This window comes from Perissodus microlepis, chromosome 6 (genome assembly GCF_051167445.1).
Source record: "Perissodus microlepis isolate ML-2025 ecotype Zambia chromosome 6, ASM5116744v1, whole genome shotgun sequence".
In the NCBI taxonomy this organism is placed as follows: Eukaryota; Metazoa; Chordata; class Actinopteri; order Cichliformes; family Cichlidae; genus Perissodus; species Perissodus microlepis.
The window spans coordinates 14,280,383-14,301,286 of NC_140466.1; the positions used below are offsets into that span (position 1 = coordinate 14,280,383).

Below are 20,904 nucleotides of genomic sequence, written 5' to 3' on the forward strand. Positions count from 1 at the left end.
GACAGGTCTCAGACGAAGGCCAGGGTCATAACAGCTGTATAAAAGTGGAATACTGCCTGAAGTGAGTGCTCCTTTAACTGTTTATATGTGAGCCCATGCACACCATAGTGCAATGTGGAAATACCAGTTGTGCAGGTAAAGTGTACTTCAAATGGTGGACTTTTATGTAACTTTAAAAATTAAATTGTAGAAAACCTATAAAGTATTTTTTCAGAGTTAATACTAAGACTGGAATCCTTCCTTCACTGGTACAGAGCACAGCTTAGCAGCTACGCTCAATAAACTCTTAGGAAATGTGCAACGTTTAGAAATAGCCACCGATGTTTATAGATGTTGACAGTATGAAGTGTTTAGTGTGTAATTTATGGTCTGAAAATGTTTACACACTGACATTTGTTTTAAAAAAGTTTAATCCAGTTAAATTATGTGTTAAATTTAAATACATGTACACAGAACAGCACAAAGAACTAGAGTATAGTAGAAAAATACAAATCCTTCTTGATGTGGGATAAATCATCAGTGCTGCTGTCTGCATCCCGGCAGCTCTTATCGTGGGCTTGGAGTCTTCAGTTCAGCACTGAAGGCTCAAGGCTGTCACGAGAGGAGGACTCTGTTGTCTTTGGCCCACTTCCTCATAATTCGGATGATGTACTCAACCTGGGGGTTTCCTGAATTTCGCAAGAGGGTCAGCACCTCTTTAAGAGTCTCCCTAGGGTGCAAACAGGATATGTGAGGATACAAGATTACGTAAAGAATGCACAATCTCTCATGTTTACTTTGCTTAAACCTCACACCCATTCCTGCAGACGGCACGATGATCAAAACTAAAACCACCCCACAGGAAAGAGAGACAAACATACTTGGGCTCCTTGTTTGCCAGTATGAGCTGAAAGACGCCGACACACGCCCCTCTTTTCCCCTCCCAGTAGTTGGAGGCTGGGTCCAGCTTCTCCAGTGCATCAAAGGCCTTCGCTGCGTAGTAGAACTGACCCATCTGAAACGACAGGCTGCAGTCATGAGCATCGGCATGCAAAGCCTGTTTATTAACTTCAGGTGGACTATTTATGCTCATTCCCAGCTCCATATTGTTGTTTTTGGACTTTAGAGTAGTTTTGTGTGATTCACGGCTTTTTTATTTCATGCCGGCCCCTTGTGCTGCCCCTCAGTTAATCCACTGTCTAAAACAAGCAGTTTGTGTCACTTTGAGGCCCTGTGTCTTCTGATTGGCTGCCCCTCACAAATAGCAAGTGGACTCCTGTGCTCACAGTCAGAGCTGTGTCCCTGAGATGACCTTATTACAGATATCTCCTCTCTTTGACAGCAAGATGTTTAGAGGTAAGAGTCTGAAGTCTGTGAACCTAAAAGTGAGTTTTTGACTCAGTGGTGACCTCATTTATATGTAAGCATCCAGCACTCTGACAGTTACACACAGAAAATAAAGAAAAACACAGTAAGTCCACTTTAAAAAGATATCAAAATATTTTCGGTAAAGACTGCAGCTGCACAGCCTGTGAAAAATACCACAAAATCCAGCAGGCGGAGCATAAAAGGTGCCGTTTCTCCATTTAAGGTGACATTTGGGACTTCTAAAATACATCTGACATTTCTGAATTCAGGATGCAGGCATTCCTCAGAAATGTTACACAACTGAACTGAAAGACTCCTGCCTTCAGCAATAAATGAAGGCGTTTTAACAAGCGAGCTGCCAAGTGTAGTCATGCAGCAGCCAGAATTAATGATTTACTCTCAGACAACAAAAACATAAAAGTACTGTTGTTGTTATGAGGCTGAGTATTTGCTGCTTTTCTTGATCTGATACCGTCACAGGTTTTTGTCTCGTCTCCATCTATGGAAAATAAATAATCAGCAAGTTACTCAATAAAGTATCAAATCATTAGCTGTGGCACTTTGTATAAATTCATCACAAAAGGCAAATACATATTCAAACCAGGGCTGTGACTAAATAATAGTTTTCATTTCAGGAACATATCCCAGCTGACTAATTCATTTTCTCCAAAATCTTAAAATGAACCCTGTGAAGTCGCAGTTATGAGCATAACCCTCCAGTTTGTTCTAAAGATGAGCAAAAAGTATTTTTGGAGTAACGTAAACACTTTTTTGTCCCCTGATTGCTGAGACTACGTGTACTGATAGGATTGGGGTCATCACTGCTGATGAGTAAGATCTCACAGGGTTAAAACAGCCACCACATACAGTACAAGAGGAAGAGGAGGGAGGAGGATGTCACCTTGTAGCAGTCATTGGCAATGAGCTGGAGCAGATGGAAGGAATCTGAGGAGGTTCCCATCTTCAGGTAGAGCTCCCAGGCAAGCTGACCCTTCTGGTTCATTATGTCTGATGAGACCGAGATCAGATTTCAATAACCCAACGCTCACATGCAGTTTCAGCTCTTTTACATTCAAATATGGAACATTTTAAAGGCTGCGGGCAGGTTTTATTGATGTAGATTAAAGCTGAGAATGGAAGAAATTTCTTCTATCAGAGGTTTCTCAGAGCTGCTGAGAGAAACTCCAACTGAGTGATGAGAGACCTTAAATTCTTTAAAGGCCTCAGGCTGGAAATGTTTGATTCGGGCCTCAGCCTCGGTGAACGAGTAAAAAGGGGCGCTCATTTCTGTTTTCACTGTGTAAAGGTGTTTAAGAGCTTTTATGTGATCAGATGAAGATTACTGTATCCTTTTCATATCTACCTAAAAAGGTTTCACAGATGTTTGTGCAGCTGGCAGCAGCAACTAAGAAACGGGATCATTTATGCTCCTTGTTTGGTTGTTACACACTTAGTTATAATATATGCAAAACTCCTCATCTTCATACTGAACAAACACCTTATCAGCAGAGTGAAATTAACAGATGGCGTTCTTGAGTTGGCAGCCGGCTGCAGTGAGGATTACTCTTACAGTTTTACTGATTATTTTTGACAGAATCAATTTAATAATAATAATAATGGATTGCATTTATATAGCGCTTTTCGAGACCCTCAAAGCGCTTTACAATTCCACTATTCATTCACTCTCACATTCACACACTGGTGGAGGCAAGCTACAGTTGTAGCCACGGCTGCCCTGGGGCAGACTGACAGAAGCGAGGCTGCCATATTGTGCCATCGGCCCCTCTGGCCATCACCAGTAGGCGGTAGGTGAAGTGTCTTGCCCAAGGACACAACGACCGAGACTATCCGAGCCGGGGCTCGAACCAGCAACCTTCCGATTACAAGACGAACTGCCAACTCTTGAGCCACGATCGCCCACGATAGCACCTTTTAATCCTTCTGTGTCAAAGTCTAGCTCAGAGTTGATTTTCTTCTGTTATGTTTTTGTGTGAATCCCTGTTGTGACAGATCCACTGTTTTTTTTTATTGTTTAACTGGATTTTACCATTTTACCATTACAAATACTGAACAAGCAGAGTAGGAGTTTGCTTTCTCAGGGTTTTCTGGGATGACCACACACATACATGCATGACAAGTCTGCATATAGTATGGCAATGAGTCTATGCTGCTAACAAATCAGCAGCAAGTGTTTGATTGAAATTGGGAAATTTAATTTGGCTCTGACTGAAATCTCATTGGGGGGAGGCAACACAAATTCCCCTAAGCAGGAAAAAACCACGACTAGTGATACTTCACTGCACTCGGCAACAACTGTGTGATGCTGTCATGTCAATATGGAAGGAAATCTCTGAGGAATTTCCAGCTTCTCACTGAATCTATGCCACAAAGAATTAAACCAGGGCTGAATAATGAAAGACCCCCTTATTATTGTAGTAGCAAAGTGTACCTAATAATGTGGCTTGTGACTGTAAATACACTGTATTACCGTTAGTATAACATCGACTATACATACAGCATCGTGCCAGCCAGCTGAGGTAAACATAGTCATTCTTGATCTTTTCACTCTGAATGAGCAGAAAAACCTGTGAACCAAAAATTAAAATCAGTAAAAAGAAAAAGGCCAACAATTTATTCACAGACACATAAATGGCTGCTCAGTTAGCGTACCTCTTCTGCCTCTCTGTAGTTGCCAATCGCTGCTTTTGCCTGAGCATAGTTGAAGTTGAATGTGTCATCGTTGTAGAAGTAACCCTGAAAAAGAAAAGCACAAAAAGGACGAGTGCCTACGTGTCCAGAAATAAAACGAGTGTCAGCCTCAACACACACACACACACACACACACACACACACGAATAAATGTAAAGCACCACTTGTCATCTGAAGTGGCACTTCTCACCCAGCGTGTGGGCGAGTGTCTTTTTTTTTACCTGAATAAAAAAATAAATAACACTGACTCTCCACTGCAAGCGTGCAACACCAACCTTGACCGAGTTGAGATAAATGAGAACGTCTTCAAACTGTTTCAAGAGAAAGAAGCAGGAGGCCATGCACTGTCTGCCAGGAATAGTATCTGAAAGGATAGAAAATGTAATACACACATGCTAACACACGTTCCTCAAATAATAAAACAGGTCAGATTTCTGTGGGGCGTACCGCACTCGCTCGCCGAGCCTCCGACCAGCTGAAAGAACTGCTGAGCAATTTTTAAGTGATCCCTCTGAAACACAAAAGCACAATCGCACATTTGTCTCACACACGGAGCCATCATTTTTGTTTGCATGTAACTCTTACAGAAATACTCACTGATCCGATTTTTTGTCCTAAAGCAGCGTTTACCACTCCTTTCAAAATGTACTCCTATTAAAAAAAAAGAAGATCAGAGTGAATCATTTGATCCATTGTTTCATCGCAGCTTCAAAGTCCGTCAAAATCCATTCCAACAAGTAAGGGAAAAAAACAAAACATAAAAGGAATACAAAAAACACGTCATGAGTTTCAGATTGTTCAGATCCAGGAGACATTAAAGTGCTTTTGAAGATAAAAAAAAAAAAAAAAAGCTGATCAGAGGAAAGAAAAATCTCCTCGAGAGCTCTTAAGTGGGAAGAAAGAAGAAGAGTTTTTGTTAGCAGGATTTATTTAATCTGCCAGGGTTGTTTTTGTTTTATTGGGCATTTTCTTTCCTGTAACAAGACCATACAGTGACTTTAAAAATACAACCACTGACTCTAAACTTAACATAAAACTTTAACAAATATCATATTAAAGTGAAACTGGAGAGACTTTTGGAGTGAAACACCAGGACCAAACGTTTAAAAAGACAAAATTAAAACTTAACCTCACCTGAGGCGTGGTGGGGACCAAATCCTGGATGAGGTTATAAGCTTCCTCGACATCGTCTGTGAGCAGAAATGCGAGTATGTGAATGCGTCAACTCTATCAAAATCTGGTGATTAATACAGCTCTACATGAAATTAACATCTATTATCACTGAATAGTGATGCTGCACGATAAATTTGATGCTGTGAAAGAAAGAGTGCATCACGTTATGTTTGCCCATAATTTTTAGCTCATCCAAATGACCAATGAGCTTTTGCAAAGCCAAGGTATACATCACCCATTTATCCCCATTGCACAAGAATCGCTGATCCTCTCACAGTACTGTTCACTTGCACACAATTGTCTCCTAATCTTCACCCAAATTATGCTCATGGTCAGATTTGTCACTTTATGGGCATTAACTTGTAAATTGCAATAGATTGTGAGTCAGAGAAGCTATTGTATCACTAATGTTTTGGTTTGTTATTAAATGAATGGCATAATAAGTTAGTATTACATAGTGTGCCAATAGGACTGTGTTTCAACATACTCATGACACATGTTGTTCATCTAGACCAAGAACATTTCTGAAGCATAAATGCAGTTGTGGTTCTAGCTGCATTATAACATGGGCTGGATTGGTCGGACAGGGGTGAAGGACATTGGGTCTCGCGATCTTGTCTCTGATTTTTGTAGTTGACAATTGCCCTCTAAGTGTGAGGACATTGTTCTCAGTAAAAAAAAAAAGGATGGGGTGCCCACTCCAGGTTGGGGAGCAGTTGCTGCCACAAGCGAAGGAGTTGAAGCATCTCAGGGTCTTGTTCACAAATGCAGAGAGGGTGGAGACTTTATCTTTCAGGAAAGACAGGTTGATGCGGTGTCTGCAGAATAATAAGGAGTACAGGGCTATGCTGCTGATTTACTGATTGATCTGCGTTTCTACTTTCACTTGGCCATGAGCCCTGAGTAATGACCCCCACGGCTTCCATAACAGAAGAAGGACTAACAGAACTAACAGATTCCCAGGCATGAGGCCTCATTCGTGTTGCACTCTGTACTAGTATACCCTGTCTAATCCCTTGTTTTGCCTGTATTAAAAAAACAACAACAACAACAACAACGTTGCAGTGATGTGGCTACACACCTTGCCTGAGATAGTAGATGACCAGGTTGAGTCTGGCTTCAGGGATCACATCAATCAGAGGAGGCAGTACCTGCAATGCACCCTCCCCACCACGAAACACCACCTGCAGTACACAGGGATTCAGAGTGTTGAAGTGTAGCAGTCACTAGTGTATGCGCACACACGCACACACACACACACACACACACACACACACACACACACACACACACACACACACACACACACACACACACACACACACACACACACACACACACACACACACCTGCTCACTTACAGCTGAAGCTTGTGGAGAGCTTACCAGGTTGTGTCGGATAAGCTCCTTAGCAAACTCAAAGGAGCAGGAAGAGATGTCGATTAGGTTCTTCAACTCAGCCTAAGGGGACCAGAGCACATGCACACACGCACACGCACACGCACACACACACACACACGTCAAACCTACTAGCTAAAATCATCTAAGAAATAAAAAGGGCAACCACTCAGGTGTAACAGAGCAAGTAATTTAAAAAAAAAACATGAGAACAAACAGCTCAGCCTCACAAAAATGTTAGAAACTGTTGGACTTTTCATGCTTCTGTAATAGCACATGGTGACATGTAAAATGGGTAAAGCTAAAAAAGATTTCTTTTTCTTTTTATCATTACCCCTTAAACCTTCTTAATAATAACTCATTACACAGTTACATTCACAACAATAAAGATGAAGAACCACCAAAGCTCGGTACCTCTGCTGCTTTGCCGTTATAAAGTCTGTAGTGGTTGCAAGCCTTGAGGTTGAGAGCAATAGTGGAGTCGGGGATACTCTGCAGGTACACGGCCAGCACCTCTTGGGAGACATCATAGTAGTCCAGCTTGTAGTAACACAGAGCCACGTACACTTTCAGAGCCAGAAAATCTCTGAAAAGACGAGATTTAAGATAAAAATGACTTTCTGGCTAATTTTGTCTTCTTTTTTTAAACAAATATCTTAATAAATAAAGTTCTCATGATAATCATTATTATTAATTATTTTAAGCCTTCAAACACCAAGGCATGCAGACTGTTTCTACAAACATTTGTGAAAGAATGGGATGCCACCTGTGCAACAAGTCCACTTGGAAGATTTTAAAGGTTCTGTGATCAAACTTGCCAGCCGGTTGGAGTTTGCAGGTCCTCTCTGTTGTGGGGTTCCTCCCACAGTCCACAGACATGCTTGTTAGATTAATTAGTGTTTCTCAATTGGCTTTAGGTGAGTGTGTATAATTGTCTCTTTACGTGTCAGCTGTTTGGGATGTACCCAGCCTTTCACCCAGACATCACATCTATCCATCTGCACATGATCAGAAAACAGCCCATCTTGGCAAGATAAAATAGTGTTCACATTACATATAGAAGTCTACACTGAGAGACAGTTATGCATTTCAAAACAACACGTTTTCACACACCTAGCAAATGACAGAAACTTGTTTTCTTGTGGCACTACTGTTGATATACATTCTCATTTTTAAATGAGAAAGTTGAAAAGGATATTTTAAGTTAACTGTAAATCTGAAAAGACTAAGATTTGAAGGTCTGTGGAGTGAAGTCTGTATCAAAGGGGTCACTCTCCCTTTGCACTGTACCCACGAACTATGTGGACAATATCCAACGGTAACATCTAGAAATGTTTAAATCAGTGAAATCAGACATTAAATGGACTTTACTCTGCCAGCTCCCCAGTACAAAATCCTGCACAACAGCTTTTATCCTCCACATGTAAGAAAGAGAAACCCCGGACAACAAATATTTTTTACAAATCTCTATTTTTCAATAATATATTTTTAGTGAAGTCAGATGGAGCTAAAAAGTCATTACAGGAACCAAACAAACACAATCAAGGAAACACTTAAGACATGAGGACTGGATAATGGCAGTCCAGCTAAGCCAAATGAGGCACATCGAGTGTTTCAGAAAAGTCGATTCGTGAATCTTCTCAGCACTAGTTTAAAATCTTTGCATTTCAGTGTCAGCAGTCAAAGGAAGTAGCGGTTCTCAGAGCTGCTGGCAGCTGGCAGATCTTGTACTGTCAACACAGTGAAACAAACAAACAAGCAAAAAAAAAAAAAACCCACCTCAGCTGCTCACATGTTCCAAAGCCATGAATACATAATAACTCTGCAAGAAGAGGCAGGAGATGTCTACTGAAATCAAAGTATTTTCATTTTCGTATCTGGATGCTCCAAATACAGCACAGTGGTTGGAGAAAGAAGGCTCACCAGGTCTACTGCACCGTCAATGGCACTATCTTTGTGTCTGCACGAAGTGTCAAAGTCATAAAATCTAATACCCCTCCATTAAAAGACTCTCACCTTTTAAGGGGTTCCTGAGATGAGCTGAAGTACAGCAGGAGTGTGAAACAAATGTCAAAGATTGAAAGGGAAGGAAAGGCACAGACCTGTTCTGCAGCAGAAGGCGTTTATAGATGTCTATGGCCTCCTGATAGTGCGAGCGCATGTAGTGGATGGATGCCAGGCTCAGCTGGTCCTCTGTCACATCCTCCAGGTTCTGGTGGAAACTCATCAGCCTCTTCTCATCATTGAACTGAGACAATGATACGAAGACAACGGACACGAAGGGAACAGCAATCAGAGGTGTGATCGCTTCTGGCAGCTGTAAACCTTCACGTGCTGAGCAGATCATTTTCAGACACGCATTTTTTTTTTTTTTTATATCATTTCTATTGTTTTTTGGTAAATATTCCTGTGTTGTGATTGACCGGGGGTTAAAGTGGGATCTGGCAGATCTGGAGTAGTAGTGCAGTTTTAGGCAAAGAATCGCTTAGAAATAACACTTGTAATTATTTATATTGTAACACTATTAATCACTGTTTTCTTTATATAGTTCATTTCATTACACATAAACTCATAAACTGTGCTTAACATAGAAGATAAAAAACGGGTTTACAATGATTTGTCTTTGTGTTCAGACTGTGATCAGCAGACATGTGCTACTCCAGCTCTCTGGGCTGGCTACTAGCTACTCCGGGGTTTAACGCTCTTTGTGGATCACTTCTGTGCAGTAGAGCTAGCAACATGCTCATCATTATACTAATATCTGTATGCATGAACATAGATGAGAACTACAGCGGGATGTAATCGGGGTGAGTGAGTATTCTGTGGCATCAGCTGGAAGCAACGCCAAGCAGCACACGAAAATCTAACTGGCTTTATATCATCCTTAGATTTATCTACTAATGGTTCCAGCTCACTTTAACTCCTGGTTATAACTGGCTTTAATATCACTGGATTCAGATCACTGCACAGGAATCATTTCTGACACTTCATTACTGCCAGAGCCAAACACACTTTCAGCTGTTTTTGAAGCTTCAATATATTGCAAAGGTGTACTGACTGAGTAAAAACTGAGTAAGTGAGTGCCACTGATGACTGTGGTTGTAAAGACAAGGGAGAGGGCAAGAAAACATGAATCAAACTCACAAACAAATCAGATGTAGATGAAAAAAACTTCAAAATCAGTGTTGCGTAAAAGAATTAACATGGTAGTCAGACAAAGCACAGAAAATACATAAAAGTGTGATAATAAAGGGATAATTTTCAAACCTTGTGAGCCAAGTGAAAAAGCAGCCTGTTTTGGAGGGGGGACATAGGTGCTAGGGAGAACAAGAGACACCAAATTCAGTTAGACAGAAAACCACACGAGAACAAGGAAACCATTCATTACAACATTACCTAGCTCTCAGTGGTTATATAACAACATCAGGACACAGAACTCACACAAAGAATGGGCCGTGGCTTAAATGCGAGGTAGTTCTTCAATCACACAGGATAACTTATTAAATCTTATCAATAATCTCTGTGTACATCATGTTTACACTCTTCAAAATAAAAGCCCTTTAAAAAAAATCCTGTAAGCTTTTTTTTCAATGAAAGGCTTAAAATAAACACTAAAACACACAAATACCAAATCTTACACAAGAGGAGCATCTGTTGAGAACAAACTGGTGCGCGACACATTAAAATTAACTTGGTAAGAAACAAACAAAATAAAATGCAAATCATATTTATTGTCTATTGGATCATTATTCTAAAAGATTATTCATTATTCACAGCTTTCTGATTGGCTGTCTGATGCTGCACAACGAGGTTCTCACACCAGACATTGATTCTGCAAGGACGGTGATCTTAAAATAAAGTAAACACAGTAATCCTGAGTTTCCTTAAATGTGATGAAGCAAAGAAAAAAACCAAACAGATCAATGATTAGTCGTTGCAGTCTTTTTTTATAAGGCAATAAACTGCATCACCAATAAATCCTCACACGCTGATAACCCTTCTTGCTGCTGCAGGACAGCCTAGCTGAAGTATATTGATTTGGACACACAGGAAAGGTTTCAACATGTTAAATGTCACTAAACATGGTCAAATTAACCTTGACTCTGTAATGTTCAATCTATATGCAATACCTTTGCTTTCAAAAGCTTGCCATCAACTGCTGAACCAAGTAAGTACACATTTTTATATTAAAGCAGTTGCTGCTCTTGGTAAACCAAACATGTCCCAGTCTGGGACTCTACTTATAACAGTTCCACAGAATACTAGTGCACGTTTGCCCTTCAGTAACATTGTACACAAATATCTGCCTACCCTTGGATGCAGCCTCCTCTGCTTCTTTATAGAGCCCCAGAAAAAACAGGGCACAGGCCAAGTAGACCCAGACCTCAGCAGGGCACTCAGGTTTGTTGGTCATCGACTTGTACTCCTATCAGGAAATGGAAAGAATATAATGGATATTCAAACATTACCCTACAAAAGCGTTTTGATATGTGAATAAAGTATTTGGGGGCTGTATCAAGGAAAACACGCGGATTCACACTCATGTACAGCAAAAACTACCTCCATAGCTTTCTTGTAATCCCCCAAGTGAAAGGCGCAGTACCCAATCCAGAGGTCTGCATCCTCCTCTCTCTCGCCAATATTTTTCTGAAACTAGACATGACACAGCAACACATGAGCAGGTGCAGCAACACCGCTTGACATTTCACAAATCAACAGTCTAAACAGCAGCACTACTTAGCCTCTCATCATGGAGTTGTAAGAAACTAAGAATATACTGTATACTATATTCTAGTTTGATCTGCTCACACAGTCGTGACAATCTAATAATACTCTAACTTATCTCCCCATAGTCAGGGTTTGCCATGGGGGGGAAATGAGCCTTTGGAGAGTAGCTATACACGCAGGTGCAACTGGTCAGCATACACTCACCAACATTTCATTAGGTATATCTGTTCAACTGATTCTTAATGCAAATAATCGGCCAAATCACATGGCAGAAAATCAATGCATTTAGACATATTTAGACAGGCAGACATAGTCAACAGTTTCTGAATTTCAAACTGAGCATCTGAATGGTGACGAAAAGTGATTTAAGTGACAATGAATGTGGAATGGTTGTTGGTGCCAGATTGGGTGCTCGGAGGATTTCAGGAATTGTTGAACCTTGAAGCAGATGTAGTGGTCTGCTGATTCTGATTCTCACGTAAGGCCACACTGCACACACAGTGCAGGTCAGGATTCAGTTACTTTTGATTTAGGAATGCATAAAATCTCATAATTGTTCCATCTAGGGAAGGGTAGCCCTTGTGAAAAGCATTAAATATGCTGTTGATCCCACATGTGCAAGAGTTCGAATGGGAAATAATCTAAAATGAATCTACTCACATATAAAGTCCTGAATTATCAGGCCTTTGGGAGACAATGGATAGATATGCAAATCTTTGTGTGCCCATCTTCAATTTTAAAGGCACATTGTACTTACATTTGTCAATAAACTGACACAAATCAATAGTGCTAAAAAATGAGCTGGAGATGCAGAGAATGACAGCTGAATGGAGGGAATTTTTTTTGTGTCTATCTAAATTTAAAAAACAAAAATGCGAAAAAGTTACACTGCAGGAGGTTAAAAAGTGGAGAGCCTCATCCAGAAACACATTCTTTGTGTATCTTATTTGTTTGTTTGTTTTTTCCTGCAAAAGGGGAGTTCTTCCTCCCCACTGTTGTCAAGCGGTAGAGGCTCTTCTAAAGGTGGGGGTTCTCCCTCTATAACTGCAGGGTCTTTACCTTACGATATGCTGAGCAGTGGATACCAAAAGATGTGTACTGAGTTTTTCCTTAAGTACCTCTAACAACGTCAAGGCTCCCAGGTAGTCTCTCTGCTGCAGGTATTCCTCCAATCGGGGGAGCTTGCTTTTATTTCTTTTGTTTTTCTCACCAATGCTTGTTGATGTCTCTCCTCCCACGGCTGGTTTGACCCGAGAGAGAATCTACCGAGGAAAACAAATTTACTATATCGAGCTTCTACCTAAATGGTGGGGTTAGTTAATCGGACCACCAAAGGAACGGTTAAGCAAGGCAAAAACAAGCAGAAATGTATACTTTTATAAGATATCAGAACAGCCCTGGCGTTAAGTTTCCAAAAACATCAGCTCACCATTTCGATAAGTCTCTCCTTAGCTGAGGCTTGATTATCACTAACCCAAGTAACGTTTGGTGTTAGCTACGTTATTGCGTCCGTAACCTTTTACCATTTAATGGTCACTGTTGGTTTAATTTGTCATTAAAACCTCACAACGGGGTAAACGACAACTAAATTCTCTTACGGCTCTGCCGTGATTTAAAAAACAAAGAGAGAGAGAGAAGAAAATAACAAGTTTTACGCTGTGGCGTGGTGTATTTTCTACTTAGATGTCGATAGCATTAGCTAGTTTGTAGTTAACAACAACATGGTTAAAAGTTTCCGCTCGACGACTTTCAAAATAAAAATTACGATCACTAGGCTTCACAATTTAATGAGACTGTTTAACATCTATTCAACGTAAACTGTTTAACGGAGGCTGATTGTTTTCTCCTCTGAATAAGCCGAATACAAAGCTTGTAATATCGGGAAAAGGAACATAATACCATTTTGTATTCAATCCGAGTTTGCTGTTAAACAGGAAGCAGCACGGTTCTTCTACGTCTAGCTTGACTCAATGGTTTGGTCTTAGTTGCTTAGTAACCGAGTAGCGAGCAATAGCTGCGCCGTTTCATCGAGTTGGATTTATTCAGTACGTTTATTAAAAATAAAAATAGAAACATAGATATGGATTCCAAACCAAACAAAAAAAAAATCAACCACTAACGTACTTTTTACTGCCTTTTAGTATGGTGTGTCACTTGTCCTCAATTAATATTAGTATAATTTTCTCGAGACGGCTCGTGCGCGCCCCAGTGGCCTAATGGATAAGGCACTGGCCTCCTAAGCCAGGGATTGTGGGTTCGAGTCCCATCTGGGGTGGAACATTTTCTTGGTATTTGTAGGTTTATAGTTCTTTAAGATACGTTTCACTTTACACAGTCATCATTGAATCTGAGTGCAAACATCACAATAAAGATGAGCGTCACTGAGTCATTCTCACTGCTTGATTTTTCTTTCTTTCAAAGACATACCCTTTATACAAAAGTATAAAACATTATAGTATATGTCATGAAATTAAGTTAAATGGATATCACTTTGGACCAATGAATCTTTAGGTTAAGTATATGAAGTCCAGTTTACCGTACAACAATCAGCATTATTCTCACTTCAGCTCAGCAATGTTTATATAATGACAAATCAAATAAATAATCCTCTGAAAGCAGTTTATCTTTCAAGGTAAGGACATAACAACATTTTAGAAAGGAAGCTAACAACCCAGGAATCCCATAGTCAAACTTACGCACAATAAGGAAACATAAAGAACATAAAAACAATAAAGAAATTACCTTTTAACAGTAAGAAACCTGCAGCTTAACAAAACTCAGGGAGGGGCAGCCATCCGTGACTGTTTGTGTGGGGATACAATAAGGATGTTAACTGTAAGACACAGCAGCATTTGTCCATGTGAAGCTGGGAAATACTGAGAAAAGAAAAAGTTATATACATCATAGGACATTGACTGGCAAACTCAATGAAAAGCAAACTCCAAAGCAACAAAAACACAATTATAAATGCATGGTTTGAAAGGCAAATAAGTTATTTTGTTTAAATCAGTCTCTGAAGGCTACCTAGGTAGGCAGGCAGTTAGGATTTGTTTGTCCTCCACAGTAAAAACAGCAGTTCAGACAGTGAAATTCACCATTAAACAATTTTGCAGGTTGGCTGCGATCCAGATTGATATCTCAGAAGACACGACCTTGTTAGAGGCAGAGAAAATGTGCATCAGTAAGGGTCAGATTCCTCGTATCAGCTTAATGTGGTGAAGAAGAAAATGACCTGGGAGGGGGCCATGAGGCACTGCAGACAGAGTAAGAGTATCCTCATCAGCCTGCTCTCTGCCAGTGTGACCACTCTGGCCCAGATGACTCTGTACCAAAACACCACAGAGCGGGTGTGGATCAGTTTGCGTTACCTGGGTGATCGCTGGCTGTGGGTGAACGGCGATCCTCTGGTGTACGACGTCCGGCCCCACGGAGATAAGGACTACCAGTGTCCACTGTGGAATCGCTGTGGAGCTTTAACTAAAGGGGGACAGTGGGAGAACCGGAAATGTGACAAGCGGCTCAACTTTATCTGTGCCTGAGTGTAAAAATTTAAAAGGTTCCCCTATAACAACAATGGATGTAGACTATTATAGAAATGAATTATAGTTTGTTTTTTTATTAGCAGTAGATCAGCTAATCTAGAATCTGACATCCAACTATCAGACTCATTGAAAAATGTGCAGATGTCATAAAAATAAACAAATACATAAAAATGTGTACAATTTTTATGCTGAGGGAACAAAATTTGTAGAAACAGTGGTGAAAAAAATATCTCAAACATATTTTCAGCAATATGACTTTTTCAATAATGATTTACCTGCTTGTATTTACATGAATCTTTGTGTGTGATTTCGTGATATCTGTAGTTGAAGCAGTCTCTTGTCATAAATTTGCATTTGAAACCTTTCATAAATCTTAAATGGGCATCTCTTATTCAAAGATATAATCAAAGCAAATATTTGGTGCTGTGCATTTTCAAAAATATTAAATAGTCTATATATATATATATATTTGCCTCATTTTATGCACTTCATTCTCCTGTCCAGCATATTGTATGACTTTGCAGACTCTTTAATGTTTTCTACTTCAACAAATTGTTCATTTATATTTCAACCAGTGATCCTGATCCTGAATTCAGTGTACAATAAACATCTGGCTTATTAACAACCAAATAATGGCTACCTGATATTTTATAACACAGTACATGTGACTGGGTCTCACCTGGGGTCTCCTCCCGGTGGGACATGCTTGCAACACCTCACCCAGGATGCATCCTAGTCATTTGCCTGAACCACCTCAATTGGCTCCTTTCAATGTGGAAGAGAGCGGCAATACCCTGAATGGCCGAGCTCCTCACCTTCTCTCTAAGGGAGAGGCCGTCACCCTTCGGACAACAACATGACATTAAAACTTTATTTATAAACACTGAGCTCTAATACTGCTGCTGTGGTTTGATCAGTGAAAACGCAGCAATCACAGCACACATAAAAATATTTAGCTTATAGTTTTAAATATGCAGTGAGCTCAAACTTTCTATGTTTCTACATTGAAGCATCTCTCACACACACACACACACACACACACAGATGACGAGCTACAACTATGTAAAGCAGGCTCTTAGTGTATTGGCTCCTGGCTGGTTCTAGTTCTGATTGGCTCTTATTTTTTAACTTTTAGTATGGGCTCAAAATGTGGTCATAAATATTTTGTACTTGTAAAAAAGATTTGTATGTGTAAAAAGAATTTGTGTGTGCGTAAAAAAGATTTGTATGTGTAAAAAAGATTTGTGTGTGCGTAAAAAAGATTTGTGTGTGGACTTAGAAAAAAAACCCCTGCAAGTTACAAGTACGAATTTTGACCCTATTTTTCTTCCTTTCATCTGATTGGTCAATGTCATGTCAATCACAAATGTAACAATCCAATCAGAGAACAGATGGGTTTGGCTGTCGGAGGGGCGCTTTTTTGAACTGCAGGTCCTTGAAGGGTGATACAGTTTGAAGCTGGAGGATCTCTATATAAATATCCGATAGCAGCTAGGTCCCCTAAGTTTAAGTAGCTGTTGAAAGGATAAAGTTGTGGTATATCAGTGGTTAGAAATACCATTATTACTTTAGGATTAGTTTAACACAAAGTCAGGGCTGACCCAGGACCATTGCTGTGAGTCACAGTGCGCAGCATAAAAGTCCTTTCACATCAGACGCAGGATGTGCTGCTAATGCTAACTAAAAGCAAAGGATCCAGAATTTGTTATGCTGGCTGCTGGGCTCTGTGGGTTTTTGCAGCAGCTCTACCTGTACTAGATGCACCTGCTCCTTGTCTTTTCTATCTCTGACTTTATGTCCTCTACAAGAGTTTCTGTTTTTTTTTGCTGGTTCTTCAAATGTTCAATAAAAACATGTATGCTAATTCATAACGAAGAAAGCTTTGTAATGAAGACTGTCATTTCCAAAACACTGCCCGCCCCCACCCCGCGGTCCGCAGCGCTGTTGAAAAGGCTGTGGAAGTCCCTATATTAAACACGTAGACCTGTGACACAAAAATCACCAAACTCGGACAACCACAGACTGTTTTCCTTCGTGGTGATGAAGGAAAACGCTGGGTTGGCATGTAAAAGGGCATTTATTCCCTTCAAAGACCTGCAGTTCAAAAAAAGCGCCCCTCCGACAGCCAAACCCATCTGTTCTCTGATTGGATTGTTACATTTGTGATTGACATGACATTGACCAATCAGATGAAAGGAAGAAAAATAGGGTCAAAATTCGTACTTGTAACTTGCAGGGTTTTTTTTTCTAAGTCCACACACAAATCTTTTTTACGCACACACAAATCTTTTTTACACATACAAATCTTTTTTACGCACACACAAATTCTTTTTACACATACAAATCTTTTTTACGCACACACAAATCTTTTTTACACATACAAATCTTTTTTACAAGTACAAAATATTTATGACCACATTTTGAGCCCATATTTTAGCTCCACCTCTTTTTGATCCTTTGTCTCACTCCTTCACTTTTCTGATGGCCTGCCTCTCCCAGAGAGCGAGAGAGAGACTGTGTACGTGCATTTATGTGCATTTTTGTGATGCCCACATAGAGACTCTTCTGAGAGAGCACACAGTTTGTGGTGGCGAGTCATCCCTGATGGGTGGACTCTGTGCCGTTAGTCAGGTCTTTGCTGTTCACAGCAGGTAACAATGACCAGTACATGTTGTAAACACAGCAGCCTGCTACACTAATCACACCACAGACTGTACCACACCATCCACATCAAGTCTTAATAAAAATGTCCTTTTAACACCTCATCAGGCAAGTTGTAATCAAATTTTTACCAAACCAACAATCAGTTGACACTGATTAAATCAAACCTGAGAACCAGAGTTATATAAATACATTTTGTAGCTAAATCCCTCTATTTTATGTATAATTAAGAGAGAGCTACAGCCCTTTTCAGCCAGCTATAAAGACATGAATGGGGTCCTCTGATCAAATATAATTGTCGTTATTTTTAGTCTCCTATTTCATCCTAGTTTATGTTCATGGTTGCACCAGCCTGACATTTGAGAACAGGCTGTTTTACAAAATTGTACAACCTGCATCCACAGACACGTTTTAATGCACAGATCAATCCATCTGGGTTTATCTGGGGCCACCAACAACATATAATTAAAGCTTTATAGTATCACATCTGGTCATTTCTGAGCCTGCTTTGTGTTCATTGCACATTAGAAAATGGTCTGACTGCTTATTTTTCTAACATGACTGCATAACACACATTCAGTAGACCCTTTCACACCCCTTCAGTATATTTTCTTGCCACTGTTCTTTTAGAGGCTGTTGGCAGGTTGTGATGCACACTGATGCTTCAGTTTTGCCACAGAAAACATGAGGGAAGCATGTAGAAAGAGAAAATGACATGTGAGCTCAAACAGAATATTTTGTTTCTCAATGTCAAATGGAAATAAATTTACTAAACAAAATTATTTGGGAAAGTTTGTGCCGACTTCCGTGACACAAGTTAATCCCTGCAATTTTGCAAGCAAAATGAACCCAGTGCCTATTTCAATTTTACTTTTGGCTTTGAAGCCTGACTACATTAACCTCGTGCTTTAATGTTATGTCACCAACATGTCCTTTTAGTGTGAGATAAATCTATCAGCAGCTTGTGTTATAACTCTTGGTTGTTTTAATATAGCCATTTATTTACCTTTATCTACCCACGTTAAGTGTACTTACCTGGGTGGTTTACTCTCCATTACAGACCACATTACATCAGCATAATCAGCTTCAGTATCACAGAGAGATAATGTGTATTTAACATGTATGAACTGTGAAGGCAACAGTAGTTTTTAGTATTTCATGTGGTCTTTGCTGATGCTCTCAAAATTCACGTGAAACATGGAGGTGTGGGGGTTGGAGTGCATTAAAGATGATGGGCGGAGCAGAAATCCAGGGTGTGGTAATCAAATTGTATTTACATGATGTCATATGCATGAGATGCAGTGACAGAAGAATGAGGGAGTCAGCAGGAGGTGTTCCTCGATTTATTTCAAGCAATAACTGAGGAGGAAGCACAGGCTAAGGCTCATCACACCAGTCGGCTGAACCAGCATGAAGACCCTGCTTTGGAAAATGCTCTTTATTGTAAACGCCTCGCCGTACCTGACAGGGCAGAAATTTGGTAAACATGTGTACGTGCAAAACAGATTGAACTGGTATGATGCTCAACAGTACTGCCAAACCAATTACAGTGATCTTTCCCCTCTAAGTACAAGATGGGAAAAGAAGCAACTGAGAAAAGCAACCCTGGGAAAAGTTTCTGGTGAGTTCTGGATCGGTCTCTACAAAACAGGCATATACTGGAAATGGTCAGGAGGAGGATATGAAACCAGCATAGTTTGGGATGAGCCCCAACCATCTACAGATTATGATCTTTCTGTTCGTGTGTGCTGGGATGGCTGTACCACGGGGACGGGATGGTTTGGTTCCTCACGATTGACAGCACTGCCCTTTTTCTGCTTCAGCACAACAGTGATGGAGGAGAAGATGGCTTGGGAGGAAGCATTGGAGTACTGTAAAGAGACACACACTACGCTCACAAGTCTGACCTCTGAGACCGAGAACCTTTTGACCCTGAAAGAGATCCAGCAGGGCACCGTCACCGATCGGGTGTGGATCGGGCTGTGCTTCCTGGCTGATCGCTGGCTGTGGGTGGACGGCAGCCCTCTGATATACGAGGCCTGGTCAGAAGGGGATCGGGAGCACCAGTGTCCAGGTCGAAATTACTGTGGAGCTTTAAACAAAAACGGAGTGTGGGAGAATCTGGACTGCAAAGAGAAACTCAGTTTCATTTGCGTGTAAATCCCAATTGCATTTGAGCTGTTAAAGCAAAGGTTTCTTTCTCAGTTTTTGTTTCTCTAGTTTTTGTGCTGAGATTTAGAGTCATCCTGTTTTTCTTTCATCCTATGTAGCACAGAATGACAAACATACAACACGAATGTCTGTCAGCTTTATTTTTCTAAAAACAAATGTAGAAAAAGTGTGAGAATGTTTATTAGAATTTAACTTTGATGTAAAAATTCATTTAGAAACTTTTGCATGTGTAAAAGACTTAAAAATGGATTCTCATAGGTTTGCCAACCGTTTTGGTTTTTAATCTTTAGTGAAGTGGCATTACTTGACGTCATCTTTGTTAACGTTAGGCTGGTTTAAGAGAAAGGCTTCCTACATGCTGTGCTGCTGTATCAATGTTTCCCACAGAGCCAGAGAAGATCTGTTCTTTCTTAACCATATTCATCAATAACCAGCTGCTGATCCAGTGTGTTCCTCAGTCTGTGGAGGTACTCCAGTTCCACAGTCTTGGCCTGCAGCTGGTGACAGCGTTCATCATTCTACTCTGCAGCATTTCAGTTCAATCCAGGCTTATGTACATGGCAACAATTTTAACAACCTATAGTGGAAAGCCCCAACAATCAAGCGACCCCCTATGAGCAAGTGCTTTGTGGAGTTAGACAGAAAAAACTCCCTCTTAGCAGGAAGAAACCTCCAGCCGAACAGGCTCAGGGAGGGGAGGTCATCTGCCATGACTAGTTAGGAGGAGTGAGGGGAGGGGAAAAGAAAAAGCGAGCAGCCCAAAGCTTCCAACTGTGAGTGCTGATTAGAGCGGCCATCCAGTTCACAGGGGATCGTCAGAGCACAAAAAGGCTTCTGATGCAGTCCAGCTGCAGTGGATTGAAGTGCGCCTGATATCGGAGGAAAGACCTGAGACAAATGATTGATGCTGAGGACCGTTTTCAGCAAGGGATTCAGCAGGAGGCTAGCAGACTGAAGACTGACTGAACTTTCAAAATAAAAGTTTGGAGTGTATTAGATAATAAATTTGTCTTTGATGGTCTTAGCGTGAGAACAGATTGCACAATACATTAGTTATAAATATAATTTCATGGCTTTGGGTGCCAAAATGAATTAAATAAAAACATAAATAATTAATTTAATGTCATTAGTTAATTAAATGTCTCATTAATTAACACTGAATATTAAATATATAA

The 20,904-nt window shown here is 40.3% G+C and overlaps 2 protein-coding genes and 1 non-coding gene across 3 annotated transcripts; 2 read left to right on the top strand and 1 right to left on the bottom strand.

Annotated features, from left to right (window-relative positions):
* Positions 1 to 392: 392 nt before the first annotated feature.
* ift56 (intraflagellar transport 56) lies at positions 393 to 13,074 on the bottom strand. Its single transcript, XM_084930944.1, has 18 exons — positions 12,784 to 13,074; positions 12,473 to 12,616; positions 11,187 to 11,279; positions 10,938 to 11,052; positions 9,894 to 9,943; positions 8,729 to 8,874; positions 7,041 to 7,212; positions 6,615 to 6,689; positions 6,311 to 6,413; positions 5,191 to 5,246; positions 4,654 to 4,707; positions 4,504 to 4,567; positions 4,332 to 4,420; positions 4,018 to 4,101; positions 3,863 to 3,932; positions 2,249 to 2,355; positions 861 to 994; positions 393 to 709 (listed from the first exon to the last, which is right to left on the bottom strand). Exons 1-18 carry the CDS (start codon positions 12,784 to 12,786, stop codon positions 595 to 597), a joined length of 1,674 nt encoding a protein of 557 aa, XP_084787070.1. The 5' UTR covers positions 12,787 to 13,074; the 3' UTR covers positions 393 to 594.
* A 482-nt stretch (positions 13,075 to 13,556) lies between these two features.
* On the top strand, positions 13,557 to 13,629 carry trnar-ccu (transfer RNA arginine (anticodon CCU)). The gene has a single exon. It is a non-coding gene; the product is annotated as a tRNA-Arg (tRNA).
* A 5,338-nt stretch (positions 13,630 to 18,967) lies between these two features.
* LOC146385294 (putative C-type lectin domain family 20 member A) lies at positions 18,968 to 19,717 on the top strand. The gene has a single exon (XM_084929931.1). It carries the CDS (start codon positions 18,968 to 18,970, stop codon positions 19,715 to 19,717), a length of 750 nt encoding a protein of 249 aa, XP_084786057.1.
* The last annotated feature ends 1,187 nt before the right edge of the window (positions 19,718 to 20,904 follow it).

Excerpts from the sequence above, each read along its gene's own strand:
- ift56 (XM_084930944.1), bottom strand. Across the intron at positions 5,247-6,310 it reads CATCTACTATCTCAGGCAAG|ACGATGTCGAGGAAGCTTAT; the intron begins GTGTGTAGCCAC and ends TTCTGCTCACAG. Across the intron at positions 710-860 it reads CTGGCAAACAAGGAGCCCAA|GGAGACTCTTAAAGAGGTGC; the intron begins GTATGTTTGTCT and ends TTTGCACCCTAG.
- LOC146385294 (XM_084929931.1), top strand. The coding sequence starts at position 18,968 with ATGAAGACCCTGCTTTGGAAAATGCTCTTTATTGTAAACGCCTCGCCG.